Raw genomic sequence first — 14,949 nt, 5'->3', positions numbered from 1 at the left:
ATACCCAACATTCATTTCTGTTTGTTATCATTCTCTAGCCCGAATATTCAGAAAAAAGCTTTAAAGAAAGTCTATGGTAACGTCATTTTTGTTTTGTTATGTTGGTACTTTTCGCTGTCAACTTCACGCTTCTGCGATTGTCTTTTATTCCAAAGAATTGTGTTTCATTGCACATGTTCATTGATTTCCGTGGATTTTAGGAAAAGTATAGCGAATATTGCAATAAAATGGGTGCTATAGCGAGCAGATACCGTGTGCATAACTCTGGACTAACCAACTTAGACGCGAAAAATGTTGAAAGTGAAACTAAACGAGAAAATCCTGGGACGTTAGATGAGCTACATAAAAAGACCAAAGGTATGCTATTTGCGCATTTTACAAATAGTTTTTGAAGTAAATGCAACTTTTAGCGCTGTTTTGTTATGAAAGAAAATAATAACATTTGTAATTCATTCAGAAAACAATGGGAAAATAATAATAATGCGTTTCGAAAAGTGCGGTTAAGCTGTGATGTAATATTGTAAGAAATAATAAAATGCTAATAGTGTTCCATGTACAAGCATGCAAAGTGCGATAAAAATAGTGTAATTTACATTAACACAATTTTTATGATAATACTGATGACTGAAGCTCGGAAAACCTTACGTGCTAATATTTGTCTATCGCGATAACTCGCCGTCCCCATCACGATTTCCCAAACGAATTCTATTTTTCGGAACAGATTATATTCCATGATAAGTTAAATAAGTATCTTTTTTCTATACTTTTAAGTGATTTTTTAAACCATTATTACTGAGTATAACCTCTTTTTGCGGAATTGGGTCAATTCGTGAATCGTTTGTCATTAAAGTAACAAGGTCAGTAATAAACATAAATTTTGTGATCATATCAGTATGTTTATAGTATTATGTGTTACAAATTATTTACAAATAATGCTTGTTTATCTATAAACATTATTAAAACAATGTTATTTTTCCTATGGCCATCACAATACCCAATTTAAACACAGGTAAACCTGTTTCAAACATCATTTCCTATTATAAAAAGTATCCTATACACTATTCCAGGATTTGGTCTATCTCCATGGCAAAATTCATCCAAATCCATTCAGTAAGTGATGACATACATGCTAACAAACATGCAACCATACACTAGAAATCTAAGGAATATTTAATCTGTACAAAATAATAATTGTAGCTAAATTGAGGTATAATCGGTAGGGTCAATACATACTAAATAGGCAAAGGTATAAAAATCAAACATTTTGTTTCAGATGTGATGCCAGTCAATTTTGAAGGTGGTAAGTTGATGGTGAACAGAGGACTTTCCAATAACTTCCAGGTATGAATTAAAATTGTCTATTAAGATAGCAAAGGCCTTTTCCTTACAGCAAAAATAATTTTGAAAAAAATAGTATAGCTCCTACATACATTATTTACTCTACTGGACTGCAATTGTGGTTGCTGCCTATCCAAATTTACTTTTAAATCTTTGATCACATAAAATTTAAATCACCATTAACTTTTTAAAATATTAAGTGCTGCATTTCACTTTTACAATGTAAAAATAAACATGTTCATAGATTAAATTTTATTGATTACTACACACATATTTTCTATTAATTCACACAAATATAATTCCAGATGTCCCACACGCTCACAATGAGCTCACAGCAGAATGGTTACAAGTTGGGTGCAACATACATAGGTACCAAGCAGATATCACCAACGGAAGCATTTCCTGTAATCCTGGGTGATGTGGATCCTGCTGGTAATGTCAACTTCAGTCTCATCCATCAGCTCACGCCAGAGATAAGGTTGAAAGGAGCTGCACAGGTAAATGAGATCTAATAACTTGAATAAATGTTTTTATTTTTTTGTAATAAGAACTCAATGTGATTTTTAAGATACTTTTAAGACAGATTCAATAACATAGTAGGAAAGTCATGTTGTAACAGATTCTGTTTCATTTTTTTTGTTAATGCATGGCCTTTAAGCCACATTGCACATGATGGTAAGTAAAGACATACCCAAAACATGTTGACTACCGTGAGATAAACATCCTAAGACAGTAGGCATAGTGACATCGGCCTGCTCAATTGCTACTTCAAACTCTTCTTGACTAGTTCAAATTATTTAGTGATATGCTAGTGGTATTGGAGCGGAATCCTGGGAGCAAAACACTCCCACTTTAATAGTCCCAAGACTTGTTCTTTGAGATGTGAGGCCTTTGTCTCCCGCTAGTCTCACTACATATCAGCTGTTATGTATGCAGTACAGGACACAAGTATAACTAATATTTGATCGTAAAGCATGCATATGTCAATTAACATAGATTCATCGCATTCCAGGTGCAAGAGTGCAAGTTGACGGCCACGCAAGGCACGGTGGAGTATAAGGGCCCTGACTACACCCTCGCCCTTGCGGTAGGCAAGCCCGACTTCAGCGAGAAGTCTTCTGTGTTGGTTGGACATTACTTACAGGTAAGATTTATGGTATATTTTTTAATTAGCAAATTTTTTGTTTCTGTTTCTGCAACATACAAAAAGTAATAATATGAAACCAAAATAGTTCATTTTTTAATATAACCTTTTTTCTGTTTCTGCAATATTCAAAAAGGAATAACATAATACCAAAATTTGTAGGTAAAAATTACCGAAATACAAAACTATTTTCTTGATAGACAATTTTACAAAAATTTATAACTATGCAAAGTGAATGAAATGTATCTCTTTTTCCGATGTGACTACGTAAAAATATATACGGATTTTAAAATACAATTTTATTAGTATGCTTCTCCCTGGCAGTGGCGTAGGCTAAAATTCTTCGAAAGGTAACCCGTGCCAAAAAGAATGCCTTAGTTAATATATCACAGTCAATTTTACAGAAAAGACAAAAGTAGATAGACTTTAAAGGTAAGCTGGTAGGGATCTGTTTGTTTAGACGCTTCGCTACTACTGCCGGCTTTATATTTTGGACTTAGTTGTTTAAAATAACCATGTAGACATAGCAATATGTTTTAAAACTTCACTCTTCTATACTTCTAGTCGGTGACGAAGCGACTGGCGGTCGGCACCGAGCTGGTGTACCAGTCCGGGGCCAGGGTGATGGGCGGGGAAATAGCCATTACCTCCGCAGCGGCCAGATACACCATGGATGGTTAGTAAAATAAATAAATAAAATACTTTATTTATCACGTAGGCGAACAAAGTTGCACTTATGATACAAAATAATGTATAAGAATAAATATTGTTATTACTAAATAATTAAAATTACTTATATAACTATGGATATTTCAAATTAGACTATGAATATACACTTGCTAAAATATTGAAAGGATGTTTGTGAGGGTATGCATAGATTGCTTTTACGCCACCATACGCAAACGTTGTTGGTCACTGATGCGCAGAGTGACGGCCAGCATCAACATTTTGAACGTGTTTGTAAATGGGCTAGACAGTGCATGTGAACCACTGCTGTAGGATGCATGCTCCGCCATGAAGCACTCTTCATGGCACAGTAGTTGTGTTCTGTGTTATGCCTTTTGTTAAATAATAATAAAAAAAAAAAAGTAGTGCACACATTATTGTCAATTTTGTCGCTGTTGATTTAAACTTAAATATAAGCATTTAAAATGTTTATTAACCAAAATGAGTTTATATTAAAAATAAAATAATTAATAAATCAAATACAGTCACTGCATGTGACTGTATTAGATTTTAAAATAAATAGGTACAGTAGCGTACAAGAATTTGGTATTAACATTATTGAATATTATAATTTGTTTTATCAGCTCAATGTTGAAATTACTTGAAAATATATTTAACGCGTCAACTATAGGAGAAATTCGAAGTCGAACAATAGTTTGTCCTAAGGTGGATCCAAACAAAACCTGCATGAATTGCTATAATATTGCTATCTATATATATAAAAATGAATTGCTGTTCGTTAGTCTCGCTAAAACTCGAGAACGGCTGAACGGATTTATCTTATCTTGGTCTTGAATTATTCGTGGAGGTCTAGGGAAGGTTTAAAAGGTGAGAAAAATTCGAATAATTGCCGGGAAAATCCTCAAAACAGCATTTTTCTATTTCCCATACAAACGTTTTCTAACTAATACGTAGAGTCAATTTGAGCTTTATTGCTATTGTATAAAGTTCACTGTTGTCTAAGCAATGTAGGTGTGTTCCTAACATCAAAGCAGTGTGCGTTGGAGCACAGAATATAATAATGTAATGTCGCGTTCTGAAACTCAACAAAAGTGATATCGCGGACCCGACTAAATTGAACAGTCACAAAATTTAATATATCATTAGTTATTTGGTTGGCTTCACGATATTATTTCTTTTGTTTTACTTTAAAATGCATGTTTTCGTTATGGACAATTTTTGAGCTACTTTTGCATATCTATACTTATAATAAATCTGTAGAGAGGTCAATTCTAACAAAAACAAAAACTATTCGACGGATTTTAACTTAACTTGGTACAATTATTTTTCATACTCCTGAGCTGGTTATAGTATACTTTTCATCACGCTACAATTAATAGGAGCATAGCAGTGATGGAAAATGTTGGGAAAACGGGAGAAGTTACTCCATTTTTTAAGCTTCCGTCATTTCGTGTGCAACCTTAATGGTTAAAAGTTCCTTCGATTTCACCAGGATCCCATCATCAGACCCTGACCGGACAATCGGACCACCTGCATACCACCATAAATTAAAAAAACATCCCGACAAATTGAGCACCTTCTCCATTTTTGAAACCCGAAATCCACGCGGGCGAAGCTGCGGGCGGAAGCTAGTAAAGAATATAAAATTCATATTTAATTAAGGCATCTTAATATAATATGGCGGTTACGTAACCCGTTATGGTGGCCCACGTATGTGTGTTGCTTTCCGGGATCAGCCTGCGTATATCCGGTTCCAACAGGCCAGCGTAGTTGTGTTGAAAGGCAATCATCTCTCTTCAGTCGACATTCCTTTGGACCTCACTCCACTTACCATCAGGTGCAGTGGAGACACTTTGCCGTCCACATATAAAGAAAAAAAATCATATATTTCCAGATTCAGAGATATCGGCAACACTAAGCGCTGCCAACTTCCACCTGTGTTACTTCAAACAAGCCAGTGAACAGTTACAGGTATGTACCACATGAATTTAATTAATAAGAATGTTATGTTCACGCGAATGCTAAACACTGAAATTAAAGTACTTTACGGATTTTATCGCTCAGTCCCCCGGGTGATCATGAAGAATGTAAAGTTTTCGAAATGTCAGGAGAAAATTATAACATAAAAACTGCAATAAGATTTCAATTATATTTATTCTTAACTCCACGTATCATGACTTAAATTATACTTATAATTTAATATCCATAATGTAAATGTTTGTAAATGGCTCATTAAGCATTATACCAAATAAAAATTACAGATAAAAATCACGCATTTATCCCTGAAGGGGTATGTATAGGCGCAACCAGGTCATCTATTCGCGAATGACTTTAGAGCGATGCCGAGCGGCGTAGTTGTACCGCACATGCAGTACAACTACGCCACCAAGGCAGTGAATTAACTTTTATTGTATCCATATTTGTGTCTGATCAGTTACTTATATCTTTTTGATCATATGACCCAATACTTTTGCTACCAACCATGTTGGATAATCTCACCATTTATTAATGTATGGTGCAACCTATTTCAGATTGTCGCGGAGATGGACACGTCGTTTAGAGGCATGGAATCGACCGGCACCATCGGCTACCAGGTGACCATACCCAAGGCCGATCTGGTGTTTAGAGGTGAGATATAAATATGGTGTATTAATTTACATCTTAATCATGTAGCCGCAAGGTGCAATTTATCAAAAAGAAAATAGTGCACACACTCTAAAGAAGTGTACCATGAGAAATTAATTCTGGATCCCCAATTTCTGAGCGATTATATTGTGCTGCTAAACTATGGGTCATTATCCCTTTTATAGAAGGTCTTTTTGACACAGCATGAAAATAACAATTTACAATGAGTAACTAAAACAGTAGGTGTAAAATAAAAAAAAAAGTTCTTAAAATAATAAATATAAGTAAAAGTAATTTTAATTTTACATGATTTAATGCCACTACTACTACTTTAGCAGAATTCATAGCGGTAACATCGCACTTTCAGTTAAAAATAGTTGTAGTAAACTACAAAATGATAAAAATATGGAAGTAAAACTGGGATTTTTTGTGAAAATATTTGTTACTCAAGTATGATTAATGGCATGTTGTTAGTAGAGGTGATGAAGTGTATGTAATTTAATTTAGTAACGCAATGTCAAAATGGCCTGTATGTAAGATAGTATAATAAAATCATAAACAAGATTCATTTTATTTCTGCTGGATATGTACAAATAATAAAAATAAAGTGTACACATTGTAGGTGGCGCTGTACCAGTAATTATTCTACTCCGTATAAATATTTCATAAAAAAATAGTTTTATCGTTCGTTATAAAGTAAAAAGTGTTAATTGTGCAATAACAACCAACAATAAGTGTGTGTAAATGTTATCTAAACATACTGTACATCGGTTGCATAGTAATGAGACAGTACAAAAGTGGTGACTAATAAGTGAAATAAACTGCTAATATCTAGTTGAAACAGTGATTATCAACAATTAATGAGACCCTAGACTCATTGTGCGTGTGACACATAAAGTGAATTGAGTTAAAAGTCACAAAAACATTCATCTAACTAAATTCTAACCACAAAAAAAAAACTGTTATAAATTCAAATCCAAATTTCATTGACTAGTTATAAACTACAAAGTGGTATCTTACTTCGGCTTGTATCGTATTGTGCAATTGGCCGAACGTAACTTGTGACTTTCTATGACTGCGCAGCTGGGCGTGGGTTCGAGACCAGGACTCATAATATGATGCGCAAGAGATTTTTTCAAGTTTTGTGAGATATTTAATATTTTCGTTTTCGGACCTGCCATCTATTATTTAAATGCTGAAAACTTCAATTAATGCCTAGCAAAATACATTGCTCCGCATCGTTCATTACAATTCAGATAGAGGGCGCTTAACACAGTCAAATAATATAATAATAATTATCAACGATGAGTTTTGAAAATATTACATTCCGACACAATAAGAATCGTACTCGTACTAAATCAGACTCACAAAGTAATGTCAATGAACTCAATGAGTTATTAAACCAAACAATGAATAACACTGGCACTAGCCTCCCTGATGTGAGCTATGATGATAAATGTAATCAAGAAATAATCAGTGAACTTAAAAATAAAATCGAGAAGTTGACTATTCAATTATGTAGTGCAGAGGAGGAAATTGAGTTACTTAGTTTAGAAAACAACACACTCAAGCGGTCGAATAAGGAGTTAATGAAGAAAAATGAACTGTACAAAAACATTGCTTATACTCCTGTAAAAAGTCTAATTCTAAACAATCTTCTCCACGCTCTTGCACAAAAACAAAAGAAGTCTCACGAAGCAAACAAACACAGACATTACCGTCAGATGCAAAGATACATAATAAAAGTACACAAACTAAATCAGATAACAAAACACTAAATAAAATAAATTCTACAGAGAAATTAACAATTCACAGCTCGAAAAATGAAATTGAAAGTCTAGAAAAACCAAAAAGAAAAATATGTATTTTGAGTGAAAATAAATACAATAAAATATATGCAATTGCAGACAAAAAGTTTCAACACTGTGAATTATGCCATTACTTAACACCAAATTCTGGCATAAATAATATGTTAAGTAACTTGGAATCCAAGATAAAAAAATTTACTTTAGATGATTTTTGCATTATTTTAATTGGTGAAACCGACTTTAAAACAACTGAAGATTATTCTGATATAATTATTAATATAAGGAAAATACTTGCAAAGGCTCAGCACACAAATGTCATTGTTTGTATGCCTACATACAAAAAGTGTGTAAAAAATACAACAATGTACAACTGGAGAGTAGAACATTTCAACAAGTTACTTTACCAGGATATTTTAACCTATGAACATGCCTACTATATTGACTCTAACAAGAACCTAACATGGGATTACAAAATGTACAAAAAGAATATAGGATCTCTTAATAACCATGGCATGCAAATTATTTTCGAAGATGTAGATGAATTTGTAAAATACATTATCAAAAACCAAAAATGCCCAGAAAATACAGAATACCAACAAACTAAAAATCTTAAAAATACACAAATAACAGAGCAGTTTTTTCTATAATAGACATATAAATATACTTCACCAAAACATCGCAGGCTTAATAAATAAAAGTAATGAGCTTACTATTAGTGTAGAAGAGATGTCAGATAAAGGAATAAAAATGGACGTAATTTGCCTATCAGAACACTTCATGATTGAGGGTAATGAACATTTATTATGTCTTCCCAACTATACCCTGGCTGCATATTATTCTAGAAAAACTAGTCGAAGAGGAGGAACATGCATTCTTACTAAAAAAGGACATCAATATAATGAACTTCGTGATATAGCTCAACTATCTATTCATGGTATATTCGAATGTTGCGCCATTGAATTAATTAAACATAAAACGACTATTGTATGTATATATAGAGTACCTATAACTAATGCGTTAAGTGTGTTCTATGAACAACTCGAAAAAATATTAAAAATTATATGTAAAAAGAAAATAAGCAGAAATATCGTGATTGCAGGTGACTTTAATATTGACTCTCTTAAACGTAATAATATTTTCTTAGAGTTAGAATCATTGCTCTTAAGTTTTAATTTAAAATTACAAGTGAAGCAGCCAACACGACTCATAAGTGGGACATGCATTGACAACTTTGCACACAATCTAGGGATAAAAACCAAATCTCAGGTAATCGATTTTGGCTTATCAGACCACACAGCACAAATTTTAAATGTACCAGTGGAAAAAACAGTCCTAATCAATAATTGGCAAATTCAAAGACGTGACTATAGTGTAGAAAACATGAAAAAATTTAAAGACTACTTAAGAAGTGTTACCTTTTCTGAAATTTATAACACTGATAACTCAGATATAGCTTACAATACTTTCATAGATACTTTCAAATTATTATATAATTTATGCTTCCCTTTTAAAAGAATTACTATTAAATCCAAAGTAAAATCCCAGTGGCTATCGCGTGGAATAAAAATATGCAGTAAAAAAAAGAGGGAGCTTTTGTGGAAATATAGGCTGAATAAAAATGATGTAAATAAAATTACCTTTAAAAAGTATGCAAAGTTATTTAAAAAAATTATTCAATTAACGCAACGAGCACAAAATAATCATAAGATAATGTCAGCAAATAACAAATCCAAAGCTACTTGGGCAATCATAAATAAATCCAAAATGAATATGCCAAGAGACATGATTACTACCATATGCATTGGCAATAAAGCTATAACTAGGCAACAGCAAATTGCTAACGCCTTTAACAATTTTTTTATGGATAAAATACAACCAATCTCAGGCTCTGGTAGACAGGTTACTTCAAATATAAGCAAACCAACCCAGTCAATGTTTATGGCACCAAGTACACCCTACGAAATACTAAAAATTATCAGATCCTTAAAAAATACGTCAAGTGTTGGATATGATGGGATCGCCACTAAAATTGTAAAATATGTAGCCTACCACATTTGTGATCATTTAAGTCATATCATTAATTTAAGCATAAGTAGCGGAACATACCCCGAAAGTCTAAAAATCTCTATTGTAAAGCCATTATTCAAAAAAGACAATAAACAAAGTATGAACTGTTATAGGCCTATCGCACTTATTCCTATATTCTCTAAAGTTTTTGAAAAATATATTTATTCCCAAATATACGATTATTTAGAAAAAAAAACATACTTACCGATTATCAAAAAGGTTTTCGCAAAAACAAATCTATAAATATGGCAATTTTCGATTTCTTACGTAAAGTTATGGATAATGTAGACAAAAAGATACCTGTGTGCGCTATTTACTGCGATATGACCCAGGCATTTGATTATGTTGAGCATGATATTTTACTTAATAAATTAGCTGCTTATGGTATAAGAGGAAACATTTTAAAGCTACTAGAATCATATCTCAAGAATCGCAAACAATATACAGAAATTTCTAATATAAACTTTAATACAAAAAAAGAACAAGTATTCAAATCTAAGAAACGTATTGTTAAATATGGTGTCCCGCAAGGAAGTGTTTTGGGCCCGCTGTTGTTCATTATGTATATAAATGATCTACCAAAAATATCAAAATATCCAATATCTCTTTTCGCTGATGATAGTACGGTTACCATACACTCCACCGATATTAACACCTATGACAATGAAATTAATAATACGATCAAATCAATAATTAATTGGTTAAATAACAATAATTTAAAAATTAATTTAGAAAAAACAAAAATTATGTTCTTTAGTCAACGTTTAGCAGAACCGCCCATTAATATTAATTACCAAGGAACAATTATTAATAAAGTAGATACAACCAAATTTCTAGGTGTAACAATTGATAAAAAACTGAATTGGAAAGCACACACAGAAGAACTAAACAAAAAAATTTGTTCCTCTGCTTATGCCCTGCATAAACTGGCACCTATAATCAGTACTAATGCACTCATCACTGCATATCACGGTATTGTTGGCTCTGTCCTAAGATTTGGCATAATTTTTTGGGGTAATTCTGCCAATAAAGACATGATTTTTAAATCACAAAAAAGGTGTATTAGAGCTATGTTCGGCCTGAAAACAGCTGAAAGCTGCAAATCGTACTTCATTGAGTATAACATTTTAAGTCTGCCTTCCCTTTTTATATATGAAGTAGCTAGTTTCGTCCACAACAATTTAAAATTATTTATGAAATTATCAGATGTCACAATAAGAAATCTTCGCGACAAAAATAGACTATGTACTGTAAAATCAAACACGGCATTAAAGCATAAAAGTATATTTTGTTTGGCACCAATAATTTATAATAAAGTCCCTAACACTATTAAACAACTACCGACCATACAATATAAATTCGCCCTTAAAAAATACCTTCTACATAAATGTTATTACAGCCTATCAGAATTTTTATATGAGGAGAATTAAACCCTACAAACACAATTTTGTATAAAATAATATTTAAATAAATTAAAATCACGATGTTTCTTCTAACAATAATATCTACAAAATGTTTCTGAGAACTATTATAATAACTATATTGTATTAGCACGTTTTATGGTAATAGGGGACCGGCCTATGCTTGATTTTGTACATTATTCTATATGTAATGGTTAATAATACGAAAAAGAAGCACTCCTGCGAAAACTGCATAACAATTGGTTAAAAAAATGAGCGAGTAATTCATATTTAAAATATTGTAACGTGCAGAAGTGGGCGCGATGTGGGGATATCGCTTCATCTCTTTTTTTCGCACGCGTCGTAATTCCCGATGACGTCACATGTGGATATTTCGTCTCTTTTCTGTTTCTTGTTAATTACCCCTTCCACCGAAATTCAAAGACTTATAACTTGTTGATTTTTTACCGATTTTTCATAATTCCTTCTGTGTTATAATTTATATTATGTAAATATTTGATAATAGTAAAGAACAAAAATGAGTCCGGTACCCTATTATAAGCTATGCGCCTATGCGCTAAATATAAATTTTGTACGCCGTAAAAGGCAAAACATGTAGCTACTTAAAAAAAAACTGAAGATCATGTATAATTTTATTTACACACTCATGTTTTACAAAATAAATATCTTTATCTCTTTATCTTTATCTTTAAATTATAATTTTTGATTTGTGTTATTTTCAGGAATGGTCGACTCCAACTGGAACATAGGAGCTGTCCTCGAGAAGAAACTGCAACCTCTACCATTCACGTTTGCCCTGTCCGGAATGGCGAACCAGGCCAAGCAGCAGTTTAAGTTCGGCTGCGGGCTCATCATCGGCTAGTGAAGCGTCCAGTGCTTACAAACTATATGTTATTAGTTTCCTCACTGTTTATCGATGAACATGGTAACTGTAAATGTGATGTGTAGTCTTTTATACCTCTGCTTGTGGTAATTAATATTTCTTCTGGTTATAGGAATTTATTTACAATGACTTATAATCATAAGTATGCAATTTTATTACCCAGTTGTATCAAGTTGACTTACTGTTATTGGTAAACAACACTAATATTAATATTTGATCCCGCTCGAAAATAAACCAATTAGAATATGTTTTAAGCTTGTTTATTACTTTGTTCTGATTGGTTCGTTTTTTCGAAGGATGGAAAAAGCGATCGGAATTGTTTATTGAAAACTGAGTTTATTTACTCAACGATGGCCAACAATAATAATTGTATAATTCAAATTTACCTATTTGCGTCTTCACGCTAAATCCACCCTTAAAGTCGATTATTTAAGTGGATTACTGTCGCAAATTGCAGTTACTGTGTTCCGTCGCAACGGTCCTGTAGATTGTTTGTCAATATGTAAGGTCTATATCCAGGTTGTTTTGAGTATCTGTTAAACATACATTTGTCTGTCTGTACAGTTTAGTTGAATTGTTTGTGTTAGTATGGATTTGCTACTGACAATATTAATAATATTAGCCCTGTATTATATACTGTCTCATTGCTGGGCACAGGCCTCTACAGCTGAGAGGGATCAGGCCTTAGTCCACCACGCTGTAGTGCGGATTAGTAGACTTCACACTCGAGATTCCTATAAAGAACTTCTCGGGAATACAGGTTTTCTCAAGATATTTTCTTTCAACAACAAATGTACATTAATTACTCGGAGATATTTAGACTGATTTTCGTGATTACGTTGTTCGGTACAAGGAATTCTTACGATGGTCCCACAAAAAAATTTCAAGTTCGTAAGAATGAATGCTGAACCTAATTTCCATAATGTTAACAATCCCATACAAAGTAATACCCGATCCGGCAATCTAAGCCAGTACCTTCTAGTGCCCATACAAACTTTCACTAACCACTATTTTCAACGACCCTTTTTTCTACCTATCTCAAAAATGGACCAATCAGAACAAAGATTTTTGACATGCATACAAATGATTATTTTGATTGGTTCAGTCTCGTAATCGGATTGAAGATTGAGATCGTATGTTGAAAATGATTGTGGTGAATTAGTTTAGTGGTTTCCCTAGTAATGGACATTGACAGTAGCAAGTTCATATGATGTGCGAGTGAATTACAATTTCCTAATTAGTTGTAACATGATGGTACCTCTGTGTATTAGCTTGAAGATATTTAAGCATTATTTGCTGTGTTTACCCTCATTTTTACACTTATATTTTTTTGTTATGAATCGCTTACAATTATTACCAGGCTCGCATTTAGACGTGTCGCTCTGAGTTGTGTAACCCCCCAATCTTGAAATATACATTTTTATTTTACTCAGATGGATTGACATGTTTAATTTAAGATAAGTCTTTTTACTTGAACATATTGCATAATGTTATAATTTAATGTCATTTTATAAATTAATTCTGTAAACCTCTTAATTTAGTGGACTCAGAGATTTTGTTATATATAATTAATTTGGTGTATATTATATTATACCGTGTAGTATTTTGTGAAACGTGAATTTTGGCATCTATTTTTTCATATTTACACAACTTAGAGCGCAAAAGGTCATTCCAGAAAATTCATTTGTTATTCCACTATTCTTCACCAGTGCCGTATGCAAGCGTAAAACTGGGGGTCAAAATGCCCAAGACAGCGTTGAATGTTGCTACAATGTAGAGCCTTAGTTTACGCATAGACTGAGTTCATCATGGATTTATGCTCAATAATTCTGGAATGATCTTAAGAAACAAATAACAATAATTGTATGTCCCGAGCGCGGTCCGATTTTGATTGTAGTTTTGCTCACGACAACTAACGTCTTAATCACTCCAGGTCGATTTGTTATTAGAGTGAAAGGGACAAAATATAATCGAAAGTAAAGCTGTAAGAATCGGACGGACGAGCGACGTTTGCGATCTTTTAATATAATGCGTACAATGAAAGCAATTATTTTTTGTACTTGTAACAAAATATATTTATTAAATGTGGTTCATTATGACTGAATGAGAAATGCACGTTTGTGTGCTAACAGACTTGTAAACAATTTATTTTTTGCTTAGGGGCCCTGTGAGGCAAGGGCCCTTGATTACTGCCTTAATACGCCTCTGTAACTGTTGCATATTAAAAATAATAGGTGTAAGCGTTGGACATCGTCGCCAACGCGCGGGACTCGAGCATATTCTATGAGGTGTAGATAAATGACGTACTGTATATACTTGGCATGTTGTTAAATGTTTATTTTTAATAGAGTTACGTTAATAAATCGATTTTGGATGTTTTATTTTTACATCTTTAACTGATCTTCGAGTATATCACATACACACACATTCAGTCACGCTTTTATACCAATGGGTATAAGAAGAGCACGTAATGCTGCCATTTTTCGCCATGTGTAGTCCTTCCCACGATGTGATACAGGTCCTAAACGCCATTTCAGACACAACTTCAAGACTATGGGCTGATACTGAATAGAGAAATGTTCTTGATTCTTCAGAGGGGCGAATCCGTGGTTTCCACAGATGCTATACGACTGGATTTTCTAGTTATAAATGTCTATGCTGGAGGTTAAAATGCCTTCTTAGTTCATTATTTTGTCTCTAGCTTTGGTACAGAGGGGAGTGGACAATTAATATTTCCATCTCCTCTCTATCTTTCTATTTGATTAATTTCGTTGCGGGATAAATTACTGAGATTTGATTCCGTGAGACTCGCCGAGGTTCACTGTTCGTTGTAGTGGTGTGTGCAAGGGTGGGAAAGTTTGCACGAAAAGTTTTTCTGAAATGTAATATACTTGAATTTGACTAAACTATTAAGGCATTTGTTTCGAGCCTAAAGATTATATTTGACTATGCTAACATTTCGATCAAAATCGATCT

General features: G+C 33.1%; 1 protein-coding gene across 1 annotated transcript; it reads left to right on the top strand.

The window, feature by feature from the left end:
• Nucleotides 1–110: 110 nt before the first annotated feature.
• LOC115449638 (mitochondrial import receptor subunit TOM40 homolog 1) lies at nucleotides 111–14,340 on the top strand. Its single transcript, XM_030177504.2, has 8 exons — nucleotides 111–357; nucleotides 1,274–1,341; nucleotides 1,644–1,835; nucleotides 2,351–2,482; nucleotides 3,047–3,158; nucleotides 5,064–5,140; nucleotides 5,701–5,797; nucleotides 11,813–14,340. Exons 1-8 carry the CDS (start codon nucleotides 228–230, stop codon nucleotides 11,950–11,952), a joined length of 948 nt encoding a protein of 315 aa, XP_030033364.1. The 5' UTR covers nucleotides 111–227; the 3' UTR covers nucleotides 11,953–14,340.
• Nucleotides 14,341–14,949: the final 609 nt, after the last annotated feature.

This window comes from Manduca sexta, chromosome 3 (genome assembly GCF_014839805.1).
Source record: "Manduca sexta isolate Smith_Timp_Sample1 chromosome 3, JHU_Msex_v1.0, whole genome shotgun sequence".
NCBI classification, from domain to species: domain Eukaryota; kingdom Metazoa; phylum Arthropoda; class Insecta; order Lepidoptera; family Sphingidae; genus Manduca; species Manduca sexta.
Note: the sequence above shows the minus strand (reverse complement) of the source record. Positions and strands in the feature narration are given on the sequence as shown.